The sequence below is a fragment of the Amblyraja radiata genome, unplaced genomic scaffold, assembly GCF_010909765.2.
Source record: "Amblyraja radiata isolate CabotCenter1 unplaced genomic scaffold, sAmbRad1.1.pri scaffold_979_ctg1, whole genome shotgun sequence".
Lineage (NCBI taxonomy): Eukaryota > Metazoa > Chordata > Chondrichthyes > Rajiformes > Rajidae > Amblyraja > Amblyraja radiata.
Window position 1 is genome coordinate 17084 of NW_022630974.1, and position 20653 is coordinate 37736.

The 20653-nt window shown below is 53.6% G+C and overlaps 1 protein-coding gene and 1 long non-coding RNA gene across 2 annotated transcripts; both read left to right on the forward strand.

The window, feature by feature from the left end:
- The first annotated feature begins 246 nt into the window (after positions 1-246).
- On the forward strand, positions 247-5286 carry LOC116970519 (zinc finger protein 239-like). Its single transcript, XM_033017159.1, has 4 exons — positions 247-266; positions 2288-2500; positions 2585-3309; positions 5259-5286. The coding sequence occupies exons 2-4, from the start codon at positions 2411-2413 to the stop codon at positions 5284-5286; spliced, it is 843 nt and encodes a 280-aa protein (XP_032873050.1). The 5' UTR covers positions 247-266; positions 2288-2410.
- Positions 5287-5350: 64 nt separating this feature from the next.
- LOC116970518 lies at positions 5351-20622 on the forward strand. The gene is made up of 3 exons (XR_004411170.1): positions 5351-5361; positions 19593-19597; positions 20575-20622. It is a non-coding gene; the product is annotated as an uncharacterized LOC116970518 (long non-coding RNA).
- Positions 20623-20653: the final 31 nt, after the last annotated feature.

A 20653-nucleotide genomic window follows, 5' to 3' on the forward strand; every position in this document is an offset into this window, starting at 1 on the left:
GCAGATGCGTCATTTCCGGGCTGAGTGAGGCTGCCCCGCAGCCTGCGGGGCAAAGAGGCCGGCGACGTCATTTCCGGGCTGAGGCCGCCCCGCGCCGCTGAAAGATTCTAGAGAGGGGGGGGAGAGAGGGGCATCAGCCCGGAAATGACGTCGCGCACAGCCCACCGGCCCCGCCCCGTTGCCCCGCAGGTTGCGGGGAGGCCTCGCTCAGCCCGGAAATGACGGAAACGCCCCCGGCCCAAGATGGAGCCGAACCGCACTGGACGGTGAGAGAGAGGGAGTGAGAAAGGGAGGGAGAGAAAGAGAGGGAGGGAGAGAGAGAGAGGGAGAGAAGGAGGGAGAGAAGGAGGGAGAGAGAGATAGAGGGGGGGAAGAGAGAGTGAGAAGGGGATAGAGAGAGGGGGGAGAGGGTGGGGAGGGAGAGTTGGAGAGAGAAGGGGAAAGAGAGAGAGAGGGTGGGGAGGGAGAGATGGAGAATGATGGGGAGAAAGAGGAGAGAGAGTGAGAGAAGGGGATGAAGAGAGGGAAAGGGGGGGAGATGGCGAGAGAGGGGATAAAGAGAGAGGTTGGGGAGAGAGAGAGGTCGATAGAGGTCGATAGCGGGAGGGAGAGGGAGATAGAGGCAGAGTGAGAGAGATGGGTGGAGAGAGAAGGGAGAGGGAGAGACAGAGGGGAAGAATTGAGAAGAGAAAGTTCAGAAGGGAGAGGGAGAGAGATATCTGAGCAGTGGGGGCCGAGAGGGGCAGGAATAAGTGGAGAGGGTAGGTGAGAGAGAGGAGACAGTCCGGGGGAGGGAGGTGGTGAGAGGCTGGGGGTTGGGAAAAGGTGAAGTGAGTAGCGGGGGGGGGGAAGCAAGGAGCAAAGGGAGGGGGAGGGATTCAAGGGAGAGTGGGTTTCGTGCCGAGGGGGATGAACGGGAGGGTGGGCAGGGAACTGGGGGGGGGGGGGTAGAGGGGTCAAGTGAGTCAAGGAAGGGGGTAGGGAGCCTGGTGGGGGTGGGTTCACACTGTTTGGGGGTGGGGAGGAGGGGGGAGGGAGCAAAGGGGGGTAAGGAGCAGGAGGCGGCAGAGGTAAGGAGCAGGGAGCCACAGGGAGGAGGTCACATTGTTTGGGGGTGGGGAGGGTGTTGCAGTTTAGGAAGTCAAACCAGGGCAGGGTCTTCACTGTGAATGGCGGGGCGCTGGGGCAATAGACAAAGGACAATAGGTACAGGAGTAGGCCATTCGGCCCTTTGAGCCAGCACCGCCATTCAATATGATCATGGCTGATCATCCCCCATCAGTACCCCATTCCTGCCTTCTCCCCATATCCGTTGAATCCACGATCTTTAAGAGCCCCATCTAGCTCTCTCTTAAATGTATCCACTGAACCGGCCTCCACCGCCCTCTGCGGCAGAGAATTCCACACTCACAACTCTCTGTGAGAAAAAGTGTTTCCATGTCTCTGTTCTGAATGGCTTACCCCTTATTCTTAAACTGTGTGGCCCCCGGTTCTGGACTCCCCCCAACATCGGGAACATGTTTCCTGCCTCTAGCGTGTCCAAACCCTTAACAATCTTATATGGTTCAATAGGATCCCATCTCATCCTTCTAAATTCCAGAGTGTACAAGCCCAGCCTCTCCATTCTCTCAGCTTATGACAGTCCCTCACACCCCGGGAATTAACCTGGTGAACCTACGCTGCTCTCCCTCAATAGCAAGAATGTCCTTCCTCAAATTAGGGGACCAAAACTGCACACAATACTCCAGGTGTGGTCTCATTAGGACTCCGAACTCTGAGCCTTGCGGAATGTGTAGAGCCGAGGGATCTAGGAGTGCGGGTACGAGTTGGGCCGAAGGGCCTCTTTCCAACACTGTATCACTCCATGACTCTGTGACAAAGTGCTGGAGTAACTCAGCGGGTCAGGCAGCATCTGTGGAGAAGATAGACACAAAGTGCTGGAGTAACTCAGCAGGTCAGGTAGCATCTGTGGAGAGAGGAATGGGTGACGTTTTGGGTTGACGCCCTTCTTTGGTTTAGTTCAGTTTAGAGATGCAGCGCGGAAACAACAGGCCTTTCGGCCCATGGGGTCCGCGCCGACCAGCGATCACCCCGTACACTAGCACTGTCCTACGCACACCGGGGACAATTTAGCTATTTTGTGGAGGCCGATTAATTTACAACTGTACCGCTGCACCAGTGTGCAGCGCGGAATTATATAACGGTTTCCGCTGCCATAAACGCACCCAATATGTGCTAGTAATGTCCTGTTTGCCACTTGTTGACCCTCTGTGTTCCCCTCCTGCAGTGTTTAGGAGACGTTGCTGTTGACGGAGAGACAGGAACGTGAGCGGCCATTGAGGGCGGCCAGGGTGCCGGTGAGCCCCCCATCTGCTCGGTGTGCGGGCCGGGCTTCAAGGGCTGATCTTCGATGGAGGACAACATGACGGGGCACAACAAGGAGAAGCGTTATGAGTGCGACGTATGTGGCAAGGCCTGGCAGAGCCCGAGCAAGCTGGAGGCCCACCGGCTGGTGCACACGGGACAACGCCCCTTCAACTGCATAGAGTGCGGCAAGAGCTTCAAGAGGGCGGATGTGCTGAAGGCCCACCGGCGGGTGCACACGGGCGAGAAGCCCTATTGCTGCTCCACATGTGACGAGAGCTTTACCCAGTTGTCGGGGCTGCGGGAGCACCAGCGGGTGCACAGCAGTGAGCGGCCCTTCACCTGCTCCGACTGCGGCAAAGGCTTCAAGTCGTCCAAGGAACTGAAGGTGCACAGGCGCGTGCACACCGGGGAACGCCCCTACACATGCAGCGAATGCGGCAAGGGCTTCACCCAGTCCAGCGGCCTGCTGGTGCACCAGCACACCCACACTGGCGAGCGCCCCTACACCTGCGCCCAGTGCGGTAAGGGCTTCACCCAGTCCAGCAACCTGCTGAAGCACCAGCGTACCCACACTGGCGAGCGCCCCTACATCTGCGCCCAGTGCGGCAAGGGCTTCACCCGCTCTGGCTGCCTGCTGTTGCACCAGCGCACCCACACTGGCGAGCGCCCCTACACCTGTGCCCAGTGCGGCAAGGACTTCACCCAATCCAGCAACCTGGTGCTGCATCAGCGCACCCACACCGGCGAGCACCCCTTCACCTGCGCCCAGTGCGGCAAGGGCTTCACCCACCCCAGCAACTTGCTGAGGCACCAGCGAACCCACACCGGCGAGCGCCCCTACACCTGCGCCCAGTGTGGCAAGAGCTTCACCCAGTCTAGTCACCTGCTGGTGCACCAGCGCACCCACACCGGCGAGCGTCCCTTCACCTGCGCCCAGTGCGGCAAGGGCTTCACCCGCTCCTCGAAGCTGCTGTCCCACCAGCAGGTGCACGCCGGCGACCGTCCCGTCCCCAGCCTGGTGTGTGGAAAGCGCTTTGCCATGGCTTCCCACGCCCTGTCTCACCAGCACGTGCACACCAGTGGCCCGCCCTACGACTGCCCGTACTGTGGTGAGTCGTTTGACAGTTCACGGGGGTTGCGGCAGCACCGGCGGACCCACGCCGGCGAGCAGCTGCTCCCACTGTGACAAGAGAACACGGGGGCTGCGGGAACACCAGCGGATACACACCGGAGAGAGAGCATATGTGTGCGCTGATTGTGGCAAGGGTTTCACCCGCATGTCGACCCTATGGCAGCACCGGCGTACCCACAGCGGTGAGCGTCCCTTCCACTGCCCGTCCTGTGGTAAGGGTTTCACCCGCCTTGACCACCTTCTGGTCCACCGGTGAGTCCACACCGGGCCAGCACCCCTTCACCTGCCCGCTCTATGGCAAAGCCTTTGCTCGCTCCTCCAGCCTGCTGGCACACCGTGGATAGATAGACGCTGTTTAGGTAGACACAAAATACTGGAAGGAATGGGTAACATTTCGGATCGTTTCTTCAGTCACAAATTCCATCTCTCCAGAGATGCTGCCTGTCCCGCTGAGCTACTCCAGCATTTTGTGTCCTTTTTTGTAAACCAGCATCTGCAGTTCCTTGTTTATAAACCATTCTGGTTAACTATCTCTGCACCTTCCCCAAAGCTTCCACATCAGTCCTGTAATGGAGTGACCAGAACTGTATGCAATACTCCAAATGCTACCTGACCAATGTCCCATAAAGCTGCACAGATACATTACTCTCTCTCCTCTCCTTCCACTCTCCCCCACTCGTACACAAATTCTCTCCATTCCACCCTCTTGTGCCGCCTTCCTCTCGCTCACACACTCCCTTACTCGCTCAGTCTCTCTAGCACACTCCCTCTCTCGCTCCCTGTCTCTCACACACACAGTCCCGCTCTCCCACACACAAAAAACACTCCCTCTCTCTCACACTAACAACACGCCCCCCTCTCTCTCTTTCTCTCTCTCACACACACACACACACACAGTCCCTCCCTCTCTCAAACACACTCCCTCTCTCCTCAACACATGCACATTCTCTCTCTCTCACACGCTATCACACACACTGTTTATCTCACACACACACACTCACGCACACACGCCGAACACCTCGGTTCGCAATAACCAACCTGATCTCCCGGTGGATCAGCACTTGAACTCCCCCTCCCATTGCGAATCCGACCTTTCTGTCCTCAGCCTCCTCCATGGCCAGAGTGAGGTCCACCATAAATTGGAGGAGCAGCACCTCATATTTCGCTTGGGCAGTTTGCACCCCAGCGGTATGAACATTGACTTCTCTAATTTCAGGTAGACCCTACTTTCTCCTCCCCTTCCCAGCTCTCCCTCAGCCCACTGGCTCCACCTCTTCCTTTCTTCTTCCCGCCTCCCCCACCTTCACATCAGTCTGAAGAAGGGATTCAACGCGAAACTATGCTTATTTTCTTAGTTCCATAGATGCTGCCTCACCCGTTGAGTTTCTCCAGCATTTTTGTCTACCTGCCATTTTCCAGCATCTGCAGTTCCTTCTTAGGCATTTTAAAGTGTTTTTTTAAAGAAAGTTTTGACACATTTGTGCCTTACGTAACAAATAAAGCAAGTTTATCCTGACCTCAATGTGAATGAGTTGTCCTTCAGGAATGGGCAGCTGTACTGAAGCTGTGCCAAGATTTGAGAATAAGGCTGACATTGTAAATATATGGGTCCAGTCTCCCTTGTTTCCCTTAGGCTACGGATCTTTCACTCAGATTTAGAAGGTGTTTTCTTGATAAGAAAATGTATCATTACTCTAAATTTCCTTTGTTCTTTGAGTGGAGCCCGAGAAGCACTGAGCAACGTGTGTACTCTTTGTAGATCTCGCCACTTCCGTCTGGCAGATTGATTAAAAGATTGCTTTGGTTTACCTTTAACAATTTTGTTGCTGTCTGCTTTCTTTCAGAGACGAACTTTGACAACTGTGCTCTTTGGAATTCATAATTCAGGTTGTGCTATCAATAACGAAAGAAAATGCCAACCATCTCCAGAAATTATAAGAAATTATTCTCGCCTCCATGCATATCTGTAGCCGTAGGGCAGTCGCACACCTCCCCACTACTTCAAAGACAGTTCCTGTACTTGGCAACATCGTTTGGTGTTTGGCAGCTGAAACGCAGCAGCGGGGCTACAGACAGCCCGGCACCCGGGTGATTCACCCCATGTGGGGGTGGGGGTTCAATCACCCCATTTGTGGGTCGGGGGAGTGAATCACTCTGCTGTGTGTGTCGGGTGAGGGTGAATCACCCTGGTAGGGGGGTCCTCATGCTGGCGCAGCACAGTCAGTGACTCTGGGTGGGTGGACGGACCAGACTGTCCCCAACTCTTCTGCAGTTGACAGGAACGTTACCGGGTTTATGGCCCCGTGTGTCCGCTGCCCGGAGCCGCGGCCCAGCTCCACCCGTCCCCGTGTGTGTGCGCGCTGCCGACACATAGCCCGTGACAGTGTGGTGGGAGCCTGCTTGGGGGAGTAAGGGATGGGAGGGCTTGGGGGGGAGGTGCAAGGGGAACGGGCGGCGGTGGCCAACTTGGGTGGGTAAGGGGTATGGGCGGTAGCCTGGTTGGGGGAGTAGGGATGGGGGGTGCCCAGCTTGGGGGAATGGGAGGTGGCCAGCTTGGGGGAATGGGAGGTGGCCAGCTTGGGGGAGTAGGGTTTGGGAGGGAGCCAGCTTGGGGGAGTAAGGGGAATGGGAGGGAGCCAGCTTGGGGGAGTAAGGGGGGTGGGAGGTGGCCTGCTTGGGGGAGTAAGGGGGATGAGAGGTAGCCAGCTTGGGGGAGTAAGGGGGATGGGAGGTGGCCAGCTTGGGGGAGTAAGGGGGATGGGAGGGAGCCAGTTTGGGGGAGTAAGGGGGATGGGAGGTGGCCAGCTTGGGGAAGTAAGGGGAATCGGAGGGAGCCAGCTTGGGGGAGTAAGGGGGATGGGAGGTGGCCAGCTTGGGGAGTAAGGGGGTTGGGAGGTGGCCAGCTTGGGGGAATCGGAGGGAGCCAGCTAGGGGGAGTAAGGGGGATGGGAGGTAGCCAGCTTGGGGGAGTAAGGGACAGGTGGCACTGACAACCCCGCAACGCCATTGCTGCCACGAGGAGCAGCACCAAAACTCACCGCCTTCCTAACCGATCTCGGATCTGGACCACCGAGGATGCCGCTGTCATGGACCTTCCCGCGTTACCTCACCCGTGGTCGTTGCCGCCTTTGCTGCCTCGCTGGGGCCGCCGATCCTCGCTGCCATCCCATTCATCCGCTGACCGGCACTTGCAACACTTCGCCCGCGTGCCATTCCACTCCCCGCGGGCCTCGACCAGACCTGGAGTCTCCACAATGCAGACTCTCACACCACATGGTCTGCCTGCACTGGGACCTAATGCTCCCCCTCCTCCCACAGGGATCCTCAATAGACAAAAGATGCAGGAGTAGGCCATTCGGCCCTTTGAGCCAGCACCGCAATTTTCCCGTTCCTGCCTTCACCCCAAATCCCTTGACTCCCTTAAGAGCCCTATCTAGCTCTCTCCTGAAAGTATCCAGAGAATCGCCTTCTGAGGCAGAGAATTCCACAGACTCGCCATTCTCTGTGTGAAAAAGTGTGTCTTCATACCCGTTCTAACCCTTATTCTGAAACTGTGGCCCCTGGTTCTGGAGTCCCGCAACATCGAGAACTTGTTTCCTGCCTCTTGCGTGTACAAACTGTAAAAGGACTTGCTCGACACACAAAGTCTTTTACTAAGTATCTTTATTAAAGGCACTACACACATTATGCCCTAGCTGTCCGTGGTCATCACTGGAACTAGAGAGCGAGCTGGAGGTGGGGAAGCTACAATTATACAGGAGACAATGGGGAGTGGTTAGTAGTGGTGAGGTCACTATGTTAAAGGAGCATGCACTGATCTACATCCTTCCTCTTGGAAACAAAAGCGACCACGGCTCATACGCTAGAATCAGACCATAAGCAGGGAATAGTTAGACAATCATGATACAGACTACTCGCACACTCCGTACCGGACAGGCGGCTTGACCAACCGCCCAGAGCGGGTGCGCAACCCGCCTTCCCCTTCAACCGCAGGAGCTGCAGGTACGGGGGCAGGGACAGAGATGGGAGACCCGGGTGAAGAGCGCCCAGGGGAAGGAGGAGACGGGGGGGGGGGGGGCGAAACAGGTACACCTGCAGGTGAGGCAGGAGAAGGAGGCTGGCGTGTGCGGGGCACAGAGAGCTGAGAGGGCAGTGTCCGGGGCATGCGAGGAGTGACAGGGGCAGGAGGAGTTTCGGGCAGTGGGGAAGGGATCGGCGGCGGAAACGGATCTGCGGGGGGCGGAGCAGGCTCGTTGACAAGCAGCAGGTGCTGGCGTGTCCCACGGTACACGGTGCCCTCGTAGTCAACCAGGTATGACCGGGGAGAGTCAGCATTGCCAACGACAACGGCCAGCCGGTGATGACCGGAGGTGGACTTCATCCGTACAACCTGGCCTGGGAACAGACGGGGAAGGAGACGGGATGATTTGTCAAAGGAGCGCTTCTGGATGACCTGCTTCTCGATGATGCGCTCCTTGACAGCGGCAGGGCTGCGGACCGAGGGCTTTAGTGATTGCTGAGAGACCGGGAGAGGGGGTCGAGTGGTGCGGGACATGAGGCGCTGGGCAGGCGAACCGAGTGCGGGGTCCCGGGAAATGTTGCGGAGGTTGAGGAGGGCAAGGTAGAAGTCCGAATGAGCAAGCCGACAATGTTCCAGCAGCTCCTTGGCGCTGCGGACAGCGCGTTCTGCAAGGCCATTGCTTTGCGGGTACTCGGGGCTGCTGGTGATGTGGCGAAAGTTCCATTGGGTGGCGAAGGCGCCGAACTCCGCGCTGGTAAACTGGCTGCCGTTGTCGGGTTGGAGAGTCACCGGGGAACCAAAGGTCGAAAAGTGGCGGCGAAGCTTCCCGATGACGGCAGCAGACGTGAGGGACGGCAGCTGGTCCACCTCGAACCAGCTGGAGTAGGAGTCCACCAGGACCAGGAAGTGTTTGCCACGCCATTCGAACATGTCAGTGGCGACAGCCATCCACGGCAACTCGGGAGCCGGCTGCTGCATGAGAGGTTGGCGCTGTTGATGGGACCGGAGACTGTTGCAGGCAGCACAGGTGGAGACCCTGTCCCGGATGTCCTGAACCATGCCAGGCCAGTAAAACTGGGCTTGGGCCTGGGACAAAGTGGCCTCCACCCCGGGGTGGCCGTTGTGGGCGGTTTGAAATAATGATCCCGCAGCGCGGCCGGCACCACGACCTTGTGACCCTTCACCACCACGCCGTTCTGCAGCACCAATTCGTCCCGAACCAGGAAGTAGGGCACGGCACCAGCCGGTAGGGAAGAAAGTCGGTCAGGCCAGCCACGGCGGATGACGCCCTCAAGCTGTTGCAGGGCAGGATCAGCGGCAGTGTGTTTGACCAGGGACTGCATCTGCCAAGAGGGAACAATGTTAATGTTCAGTACCATCAGGTCAGACGATTCGTATGGATGGCGGGCAACGGAAGGGAGCGGCGCACGGGACAATGTGTCGGCCACGAACATTTCCTTGCCCTTGCGGTACACAATTTCGAACGTGAAACGTTGGAGCTGCAGCATCATTCGCTGCAAACGTGAAGAGGCCGCGTTGATGGGCTTGTTCAAGATAGAGACCAGCGGCTGGTGGTCAGTTTCAATGGTGAAGGAGTTGCCCAGAATGTAGTCCTTGAATTTGGAGCATGCGAACACCACGGCAAGGAGCTCCTTCTCGATCTGAGCGTAGCGCTGCTCAGCAGGGGTCATGGTGCGAGAGGCGTAGGAAACAGGCAGCTGCCGATTGTCATAGAGCTGCAGGCAGGCGGCACCGAGGCCGAACCGAGATGCATCGCAGGTGAGGACGATTGGCCTGTTCAGGTCAAAGTACTTTAAAGTCGGGGTGCGTGCGAGCTTGGACTTCAGGGCCACGAAGGCCGACTGGTGGTGCGGGAAGCTACAATTATACAGGAGACAATGGGGAGTGATTAGTAGTGGTGAGGTCACTATGTTAAAGGAGCATGCACTGATCTACATCCTTCCTCTTGGAAACAAAAGCGACCACGGCTCATACGCTAGACTCCTATGTTAAAGGAGCATGCACTGATCTACACAAACCCTTAATAATCTTTTGTGTTTCAATAGCATTCCTTCTCATCCTTCTTTTTTAGATTTTTTATGATATTTTTATTAGAAGTAGACATACTATAGAGTATAGTTACATATTATAGTAAAAAAACTTTTCATATACATCAGCCATACATTATTAAAATTTTCAATTGTCGATTACTTCTGCTTCTAGTGTTTTTTTTAATATAGAAAAAGAGAGAAAGGGGGAATAAAAGTTACAAATATCAAAAAAACAAAAAAGGTGAAATGGATTACTTATAATACGTCATTGGAGATAGGTTCGTCGATTATAAAGTATGACTTTTCATCTAATCCTGAGTTCAAGTTTCAGTTGGGTGTTCGTGCCGGGCCAATCTATCCCGTCAGATAATTAATGAATGGAGCCCATATTTTATCAAAAAGTTCTTGTTTGTCCATTAAGACAAGTCTAATTCTTTCTAGATATAGGGTCTCCGACATTTCCACAATCCACATTTTAATTGTGGGGGTTGTAGGGCCTTTCCAAAATTTTTATATTTTTTCCTGGTTATTATACTGTAGTCGAGGAAATTTATTTGGCTTTTTGGGAGTGTTAAACTTTGCTCTGATATTCTAAGTATTATTAATTTTGAGTTTGGATCCAGTTTTGTATTAATAACTTCTGAAATTATTTCAAAAATATCAGTCCAGAAATGTTTAATTTTTATACAATTTGCAAACAAGTGTCAAATTAGCCTCTAGATGTAGACATTTATCACAAATAGGAGAGATTTGTGGGAAGATTCTATTTAGTTTTATTTTGGAGTAGTGTAATCTATGTAAGACTGTAAATTGTATTAAAGCATGTCTGGCATTTAACGAACATTGATGTATATGTTGTAAACTTTCGTCCCACACATCTTTCGTTATAGGATGACCTAATTCATTTTCCCATGTGTGTCTATATGGTTCCGTCGGTGGTACCTCGTTGTTTAGGAAGGTGTTATTAATATAAGATATTAATTTTTATGTGTTTGGATGCTTGTTCAAACATTCATCAAGGATTTCTGGTTCCCTAGTCCTGTAGACTTGTGTATTAGATTTAACATAATCTCTAATTTGTAGATATCTGAAGAAATTATTTGAGTGCAGTCCATGATTCTGTTGTAACTCTTGAAATGAAAGAAAAGTGCCTTTCCCATAAAGATGTCCAATCTTTTTAATTCCATAATTTTTCCATTGTGTGAAACCCTTATCCAAAATGGATGGCTTGAATAAAGGATTATTTACAATGGGAAGGCATAGTGTTATATTATTCAATTTTAAAACTTTAAAAAAATTGTTTCCAAATTCGTATTCCACTATGTATTATGGGGTTTTCCTTATAGGTTTTTTTGTGCAGTTTTGTGGGAGCAAATATGATCGGACCAATTTCAAAAGGTAAACAGTCTTCCTTTTCCATCCTTAACCAATCTGGTTGTTGATCCATTTCTTCCAGCCAGAAATTCATGTTTTTAATATGGACTGCCCAGAAATAAAACAAGAAATTTGGCCAAGCCAAACCTCCATTTATCTTTGACTTACAAACCCTTAACAATCCTATATGTTTCAATAAGATCCTCTCTCATCCTTCTAAACTCCAGAGTGTACAAGCCCAGCCGTTCCATTCTCACAGCATATGACAGTCTCGCTATCCCGGGAATTAACGTTGTGAACCTATACTGCACTCCCGCAATAACAAGAATGACTTTCCTCAAATTAGGGGACCAAAAACTGAACACAATACTCCATGTGGGGGGGGGGGGGGGGGGGGGGGGGAAGGGGCACGGGCGGTGGCCAACTTGGGTGGGCCCTGTACAACTGCAGAATTACTTCTTTGCTTCTCTACTTAGCTCCTCTTGTTATGAAGGCCAACATGCCATTTGATTTCTTCACTGCCTGCTGTACCTGCATGCTTACTTTCATTCACTGATGAACAAGGACCCCCCAGATCCTGTTGTACTTCCCCTTTTCCTTTGACACCATTCAGATAATAATCTGCCTTCCTGTTTTTGTAATTAAAGTGGATAGCCTCACATTTATTCACATTAAACTTCATCTGCCATGCATCTACCCACTCACCAAACCTGTGCAAGTCACCCTGCATTCTCATAGCATCCTCCTCACAGTTCACACAGTCACCCAGCTTTATGTCATCTGCAAATTTGCTAATGTTCCTTGTTATCCCTTCATCTAAATCATTAATAAAAATTGTAAATAGCTGCGGTACCAGGATCAAGCCTTGCGGTACCCCACTAGTCATTGCCTGCCATTCTGAAAGGGACCCATTCTGAAAGGGACATCTCTGGCTCTTCACACTGACCTGACTCGCCTGGAAAGACAGGGCATGTACGTGAGGATGCTTTTCAAAGAACACAGCTCTGCCTTCAACACGGTCATCCCCACCAAGCTCACCACCAAACTCCACCAGCTAGGCCTCAGCTCGTCGATATTCGACTGGATCGTGAATTTCTTGACGGAGTGACCGCAGGCAGAGGGCCCACACCTGTCCTCCACTGTCACCCTGAGTACCGGCACACCACAGGGCTGTGTACTGAGCCTCATGCTCTACTCCCTCTTTACACATGACTGTGCTGCTGCATTCGATATGCATTGTCAAGTTTGCAGATGACACAACAGTGATTGGGCTGATCACCAACGGTGATGAAACACACTACAGAGCGGAGGTGCAGAACCTGGCGGACTGGTGCGCAGGTAACAACTTGTCCCTAAACACCTCCAAGACCAAGGAGCTGATTATCAACTTCAGGAGGTCCCATAATGGAGAATACGATCCAATCTTTATCAACGGGGACAGTGTGGAGAGAGTGTCCAGCTTTAGGTTTCTGGGCACTCACATTTCAGACTACCTCGTATGGTCCACCAACACCGCTGCGCTGGTCAAGAAGGCACAGCAACGACTGTACTTCCTGAGTACATTAAAAAAGACTGGTCCACCCCAACAGCTGCTGACAACCTTCTACCGCTGCACCACAGAGAGCATATTAACATATGGCATCTCTGTGTGGTATCTCAGCTGCACGGAGGCGGAGAGGAGAGCTCTTCAGCGCGTCGTCCACAGAGCGCAGAGGATTATTGGGACACAGCTACCAGCCTTGGAGGGCATCTACCACGCACGGTGCCTCAGGAAGGACGTCAGCATCCATAAAGACTCCTCACTCCCTTGTAACGGACTGTTCGAACTACTTCCCTCCGGCAGATGTTACAAGGCCTTCTACGTCCGATCCTCCAGACTCAGAAACAGCTTCATTCCCAGAGTGCCCCCATCCCCTCTGGACTGTCTCCCTCAGATGGTCACGTCGCACAGTTTATTTATTTGTATTTATTTTTTCACATCGGTTGGAAGCTGCATACTAAATCTCGTTGCACTGATGTGCAATGAGAATAATATACTATTATTATTATTATTATTATTATTATTATTATTATTATTATTATTATTATTATTATTATTATTATTATTATTATTATTATTATTACTTGGGTGTCATGTTTGTCTGTAATCATATCTTATCGAAAAAACGATGTGCTAAAGGTAAAAATGTTACATATTCCAGTAGCGATTTTCCTCCTGGTCCAAAACAGCCTTATCAGAAAATTCGTGCTTTATTTCTCGAGTGTATTTATGAAACTGTTCACAAATCCGAGAAAACATTGAAAGTAAACGAGATGGTCTCGCTGATGACGTCACAATGGATCTGCTGCGCGCGATCTGCGCGGTGTTCCACCCACTGCGAGTGACGTCACAAACACCCCACGCAGTCGTTTCGTTGAAACCCACTTCCCCCGATGCCCGCCTGCCCCCGCTCTTCTCCCGCTGTCCCCTGTTCCTCCCCGCTTGCCCCCGCTCTTCCCTGCTGCCCCCGGCTCTACCCGCTGCCCCCGCACTACCCCGCTGCCCCCGCTGTCCCGCTCTGACCCCGCTCTTCCCCCGCTGCCCCCGCTCTACCCCGCTGTCCCCGCTCTTTCCCCGCTGCCCCGCTCTACCCCGCTGCCCCCGCTCTTCCCCGCTGCCCCCCGCTCTTCCCCGCTGCCCCCCGCTCTTCCCCGCTCTGTCCCCTGGTTCCTCCCCGTTGCCCCCGCTCTTCCCCCGTTTGCACCGTTCTTCCCCGCTGCCCCCCTCCCCATCTTCCCCGTTGCCCCCCCCCCCCCGCTCTTCCCCGTTGCCCCCCGCTCTTCCCCGCTGCCCCCGGTCTTCGCCGCTGTCCCCGCTCTTCCCTGCCGCTTCCCCAATCCGCCCCCTTCCTCCTCGCACACCTTTCTCACCCTACTCTCTCCCCCTCCTCTCTCTCCCCTCTCTCCCCTCCTTTCTCCTTCTTCTCTCCCCCTCCCCGCTACCTCTCCTCTCCCCCTGCCTCTCTTCCCCCTCTCTCACACAGTCTGCTACACCTCTCTCTACCCACTCCTCTCTCCCGCCTCTTTCCGTCCTCTCCTCTCTACCCGCGTCCTCTCTTTTCCTTTTTCTCCCCCTTGCCTCTCACCCCCCATGGCTGTGTCGTGTGTGTGTGACGCCACAACCGCGTGTTGGCCTAGTCTATATTACTAAAAGCCTGATCTTGACCGCTTTGGGCTCACTGTGCTGTGATTTCCGAGAGAACGCCGCCACCTACGGCCGTCAATTTGGCCACCTCGCTCAGAGCCCCCCTCCGCCTTCCGGGACCAGAGGATTATTTCCATCGATGAAAAGTCAGAGAGATATCAGTGTTTATTTTGCCATGCTCTCTGCTGCTCCTGCTGGAGGGAGGGGGAAGGACTATAAAACCAGGAAGTGGTGTGCCTCACTCAGTCTCTGCAACATGGAGGAAGCCAGAGGGTCACATCTCTCTGAGCTCTGAATAACACTGAACATATGTCTACTCAACTGTGAGTGCCCTTAATGTGGTTTGAAAATGAAAATATTTGTTTGAAGTAAAATGGCCCTGCCTGCAAATGGTTGTTTGGGGGTTTGGGTTGAAGTGAAAAGGCACTGCCTGTAAATAGTTGTTTGTCTAAACTTGACAATTTCCTGTTTGCATTATATTGATTTTGGATAAAACGCTACCACTTACTGCTGTGATTTTTGGCCATCTTACTCAGTCCCCCTTCGTTCATCAGGTGCAGAGGATTCTTCCCATCAATGAAAAATAAAAGTGTTATTAGTGTTTAAAAAAAAGTGAGAATCTCTCTCCTGTCAATCACGCCATGAAGGGAGGGATTATAAAATCCAGAAGTGTGGGTGTGGCTCAGTCTCTGCATGATGGAGGAGGGAGAGGTCACGACTTTGTCTGAGCTGGGAATCAACTAAACACACTGAATGTCTACTGAACTGTGAGTGTGGTGTTTTATGTGGTTTTATGGTGGTTTTATGGTGGTTTCTCCCTAAAAATGGTTGGAAAATGGATTTGAATATGGTGGCCTTCTACTTGAAATGTAATTTCAAGGAATAGCCGTGAGTCAATTGCCAGCCTGCCAGCCGTGATTGAGCTGCCAGCGCATCAGGCTTGAGGGACTGAGCTGCCACCCCAAGGATCCATTTGGCCCACAATGTCCATACTAGCCGTCGGGAGACCAGTAGGCCCTGCAGCCAACAACACCCATACCAGCGCTCCAGAAAGCCCCCCCCCTCCCCACTGGCCACCAATATTGGAATTGGTGGAGAGGTGGAATATTGCGTCGAGGGACCAGCCCTCCCGTGTGAACATAGGACCCAACGGGTCCCACTTAGTCTAGTATATAATTAAAAAAAAAAGATAATGCTGACCGATCTTGCACAATTGTGACGGCTTGATTTCAAAAACAGGACAGGGGCATTCCCTGAGGGATTCGGGGGGTTGGAAGAGTTTTCGTCTGTGTGTTTCCTCTCGGTTGTTGGCCGGGGAGGAAGGCGGCAGCACTCGGTCCGTCGGGGCTAGGATGCGCGGGAGGAAGGCAGAGCTTGGATTGAGGCTCGGAAGGCTGAGCTCGTCTCCCCTGCCCCGACCCGCATCCGGTCCACCACGGAGGGGTAAGCGAGCAAACTCCACACGAACGACGTCGGTGGTCGCTCTGCCCGGAGACGGCCCCTTCGGCCCCTCTCGTCCGTGCTACCTCGGGTTTTCTGCAACACCATTTTGCACAGTTCTGCATGGATATTGCATGTATTGCGTTTGTCATCACTGTATGTACACTGTTTGTTCTGGCGGCTGCGTATGAACGGGCGATGTCATCACGTCCCGGTCGATGTGCAGAACAACAAACTTACTCCCTCCAGCTGGCTACCTCTAATTCCCCTTACTCCCCAAGCTGCCTACCTCCCATTCCCCTTACTCCCCAAGCTGCCTACCTCCCATTCCTTACTCCCCCAAGCTGGCGACCTCACAACTCTCATTTCCCCCAGACTGGCCACCCCCATACCTGCTCCCCCCAAGCTGGCTACATCCCATCCGGTACCCCCCTAGGTGAGTACCCCCCCCCCCCTATTCGTTAATCCTCCTAGCTGGCTACCTCCCATTCCTCGTATTCCTCCAAGCTGGCCACGTCCCAACCCTCCCCTGTCCCACTTAGGAACCCTGAACGGAAACCTCTGGTGACCTTGTGCCCTACGCAAGGTTTCCATGAGTCACCAGAGGTTTTGGTCACTCGCCTGGAAAGCCTCAACCGAAGCGTGAGCTGTATCTACTGACCAAAGATCCTACAGGATCATTGCTACAGACCGCATACACACATACACTCACACACACACACATACACAGACAGACAGACATACACACACACACACACACACACACACACACACATACACAGACAGACACACACACACACACAAACACACACACACACACACACACACACACACATCACGAAGGTGGGGGCCAGGGACAGCAGAGGAGAGCTGTCTGCGCAATAAAGAGGAAGGTAAACGGCTGCCACAGACCACCGTAAGTCCTTTAGAGAGCGCGGGCCGGAGGGAGAGAAGGGGAAAGAAGGGAGAGACGGACAGAGAAGGGAAGAGAGAAGGGGGAGATCCAATAGGATCCTATAGGAGTTTTGCTGAAAACTCCAATGAACCAATCAAAATGGCTGGTCAGCGAAGGAGATTGCCTTCGACTGCCTGTCAGTAAATAGCGACCCCACTACACGGGCTTCGACCAAACGGCAACCTATTTTTAGTCGAGGCCGGTTTTGAATTTGCTGAAATAATCGCAGGAACATAGAAGAGGCCTCGACTACGCGGAAATCACTTTTGACCATTAGGGAGAATGACCAGAACGTCCGGGAACCTCACGGAAACCCTGGGTGGTGCGCAAGGTCACCAGAGGTTTCGGTTCAGGTTTCCTAAGTGGGACAGGGGCTCCCATCCCTCACTCCCCCAAGCTGGCTCCCAGCGCACTGTCACGGGCTATGGGTCGGCAGCGCACACACACACGCACGCACACACACGCACACGCACACGCACACACACACGCACACACACACGGAGCGGGGCCGCGGCTCTGGGCAGCGGACACACGGGGTCATAAACCCGACAACATCCCCGTCAGTTGCAGCAGAGTTGGGGACAGTCTGGTCTCTCCGCCCACCCAGAGTCACTGACCGCACTGCACCGGCACCACGAGCCCCCTACCAGGGTGACACAGCCCCCGCCGACCCACTCACCGGGATGATTCACACCTCCCCCCCCTCACCCCACACACCTTGATGATTCATACCCCCCCTCGACCCCCAACTGGGGTGATTCACCCCCCCCCCGACGCACACACCAGGGTGATTCACCCCCCGCCCCCGGACTCCCACATGTGGTGAATCACCCCCTCCCCCCGACCCCCAACTGGGGTGCTTCACCCCCCCCCCTCGACCCACACATGGGGTGAATCACCCGAGTGCCGGGCTGTCTGTAGCCGCCAAACACCAAACGATATCGCCATGTACAGGAACTATCTTTGAAGTAGTGGGGAGGTGTGTGACTCCCCTACGGCTACAGATATGCATGGAGGAGAGAATAATTTCTGATAATTTCTGGAGATGGTTGGCATTTCCTTTCATTATTGATAGTACAACATGAATTCTGAAGAATTCCAAAGAGCGCAGTTGTCAACGTTCGTCTCTTAAAGAAAGCAGACAGCAACAAACTTGTTAAAGGTAAACCAAAGCAATATTTTAATCAATCTGCCAGACGGGAGTGGCGAGATCTACAAAGAGCACACACGTTGCTCAGTGCTTCTCGGGCTCCACTCAAAGAACAAAGGAAAGTTAGAGTCATTATACATTTTCTTATCAATAAAACACACCTTCTAAATCTGAGTGAAAGATCCGTAGCCTAAGGGAAACAAAGGAGGCTGGACACATATATTTGCGATGTCAGCCTTATTCTCAAATCTAGGCACAGCTTCAGTACAGTTGCCCATTCCGGAACGACAACTAACTCCATTTTGTTCTCAAATGACTTCCATCTTGGTTCCAGAATGGGCATCCGTCTGTGAACTAAAACAAGCTTGTAAGACTTGGATGAAAGACACTACCTTGTCCTTAGCTGGGACAGGCAGTTCAGACAGATATCTAATATGGTACTGTGCCCAGACAATACATCTCTCTGTTAATAATATAATAATAATAATAATAATAATATATCTTTTATTGTCATTGCACGTCAGTTGCACGTTAATACATTGTTAATACATCGTTTCAATGATTAGTATAAACCAAGCTTCTAGGATTTTCCCAGAATTTATTCTGCTGGGAAAATTCTCTTTTAAATTTGAGTGCTTTCTGTTTTTCAGCAAATCTCCATTTTTAATTTACGGACCAAATTAAATTATTTCAGTGAGGTCAGGATAAACTTGCTTTATTTGCGTAAGGCACAAATGCGTCAAAACATTCGTTAAAAAAAACACTATAAAATGCCCAAGAAGGAACTGCAGATGCTGGAAAATTGAAGGGAGACAAAATTGCTGAAGAAACTCAGCGGGAGCAGCAGCATCTATGGAGTGAAGGAAATAGGCAACGTTTCGGGTCAAAACCCTTCTTCAGACTGATGTGAGGGTGGGGGAGGCGGGAAGAAGAAAGGAAGAGGTGGAGCCAGTGGGTTGAGGGAGAGCTGGGAAGGGGAGGAGAAAGTAGGGACTACTTGAAACTAGAGTGGTCAATATTCACTGGGGTGCAAACTGCCCAAGTGAAATATGAGGTGCTGCTCCTCCAATTTACGGTGGGCCTCACTCTGGCCATGGAGGAGGCCCAGGCCAGAAATGTCGGATTCGGAATGGGAGGGGGAGTTGAAGTGCTGATCCACCGGGAGATCAGGTTGGTTATTGCGAACCGTGCAGAGGTGTTCGGCGTGAGTGCGTGAGTGTGTGAGAGAGAGAGAGAGAGAGAGAAAGTGCATGTGTTAGAGAGAGCAGGGAAGAGAGGGAGTGTGTTTGAGAGAGGGAGGGACTGTGTGTGTGTGTGTGAGAGAGAGAGAGAGGGGGGGAGTGTTGTCAGTGTGAGAGGGAGTGTTTGTGTGTGTGAGCGGGACTGTGTGTGTGTGTGTGAGAGAGAGAGAGGGGGGGAGTGTTGTTAGTGTTGGAGAGAGGGAGTGTTTGTGTGTGTGAGAGCGGGACTGTGTGTGAGAGACAGGGAGCGAGAGAGGGAGTGTGCTAGAGGTGAACGGGCGCTGGCTGGTGTGGACTCGCCGGTGCTCCAGCAGGTGGTCAAGGAGGGTGAAGCCCTTATCACAGGACGGGCAGGGGAAGGGACGCTCACCGCTGTGGGTACGCCGGTGCTACCACAGGCTGGGCATGTGGGTGAAACCCTTGCCACACTCAGCGCAAACAAAGGGTCTCTCCCCGGTGTGTATCCACTGGTGCTCCCGCAGCCCCCATGCTCTCGTCACAGTGGGAGCAGCTGCTCACCGGCGTGGGTCCGCCGGTGCTGCCGCAACCCCCGCGAGCTGTCAAACTGCTCACCACAGTATGGGCAGTTGTAGGGCGGACCACTGGTGTGCACGTGCTGGTGAGACAGGCCGTGGGAGGCCATGGCAAAGGGCTCTCCACTCACCGGGCTGGGGAAGGGACGGTCCCCGGCGTGCACCTGCTGGTGGGACAGCAGCTTGGAGGAGCATTTGAAGCCCTTGCCGCAATGGGTGCAGGTGTAGGGGCGCTCGCCGATGTGGGTGCGCTGGTGTTGCAGCAGGTTGCTGGACCTGGTGAAGCCCTTACCGCACTGGGCACACGTGTAGGGGCGCTCCCCGGTGTGGGTGCGCTGGTGCCTCAGCAGGGTGCCGGACTGGGTGAAGCCCTTGCCGCACTGGGCGCAGGTGTAGGGGCGTTCGCCGGTTGTGGGTGCGCTGGTGTTCCAGCAGGTTGCTGGACCGGGTGAAACCCTTACCGCACTGGGCGCATGTGTAGGGGCGCTCGCCGATGTGGGTGCGCTTGTTGCTTCAGCAGCTTGGTGGGGCTGGTGAAGCCTTTGCCGCACTGGGTGCAGGTGTAGGGGCGCTCGCCAGTGTGGGTGAGCTGGTGCAGCACCAGGTTGCTGGATTGGGTGAAGCCAATGCCGCACTGGGCACAGGTGTAGGGGCATTCGCCGGTGTGGATGCGCTGGTGCACCAGCAAGTGGCTGGAGTGGGTGAAGTCCTTGCCGCACTGGGCGCACGTGAAGGGGCGCTCCCCGGTGTGGGTGCGCTGGTGCACCAGCAGGTGACTAGACGGGGTGAAACCCTTGCCGCACTGGGCGCAGGTGTAGGGACGCTCCCCGGTGTGGGTGCGCTGGTGCACCAGTAGGCTGCTGGATTGGGTGAGCCCTTTCCGCTGTCGCTGCAGGTATAGGGCCGCTCCCCGGTACGCAAAGCCTGTGCGACATCAAGTCCGTGGACGACTTGAAGCCCTTGCCGCACTGGGCGCAGGTGGAGGGGCGCTCGCCTGTGTGGGTGCGCTGGTGCTACCGCAGCCCGCTGGAACTGGGCGAAGCCCTTGCCGCAGTCGATGCATGTGTAGGGGCATTCCCTGGTGTGCATGCGCCTGTGCACCTTCAGTTCCTTAGACGTTCTTGAGCCTTTGCCGCAGTTGGAGCAAGTGAAGGGCCGTCTCCTGCTGGCACCCGCTGGTGCTCCCGCAGCCCCAACAACTGGGT

What these genes read in the sequence shown, in the direction of transcription:
- LOC116970519 (XM_033017159.1), top strand. Translation starts at nt 2,411, where the DNA reads ATGGAGGACAACATGACGGGGCACAACAAGGAGAAGCGTTATGAGTGC. An exon ending in AGAGCCCGAGCAAGCTGGAG is followed by an intron (nt 2,501 to 2,584) that starts GCCCACCGGCTG and finishes GATGTGCTGAAG; the next exon opens with GCCCACCGGCGGGTGCACAC. An exon ending in TTCACCTGCGCCCAGTGCGG is followed by an intron (nt 3,310 to 5,258) that starts CAAGGGCTTCAC and finishes TACTCTTTGTAG; the next exon opens with ATCTCGCCACTTCCGTCTGG.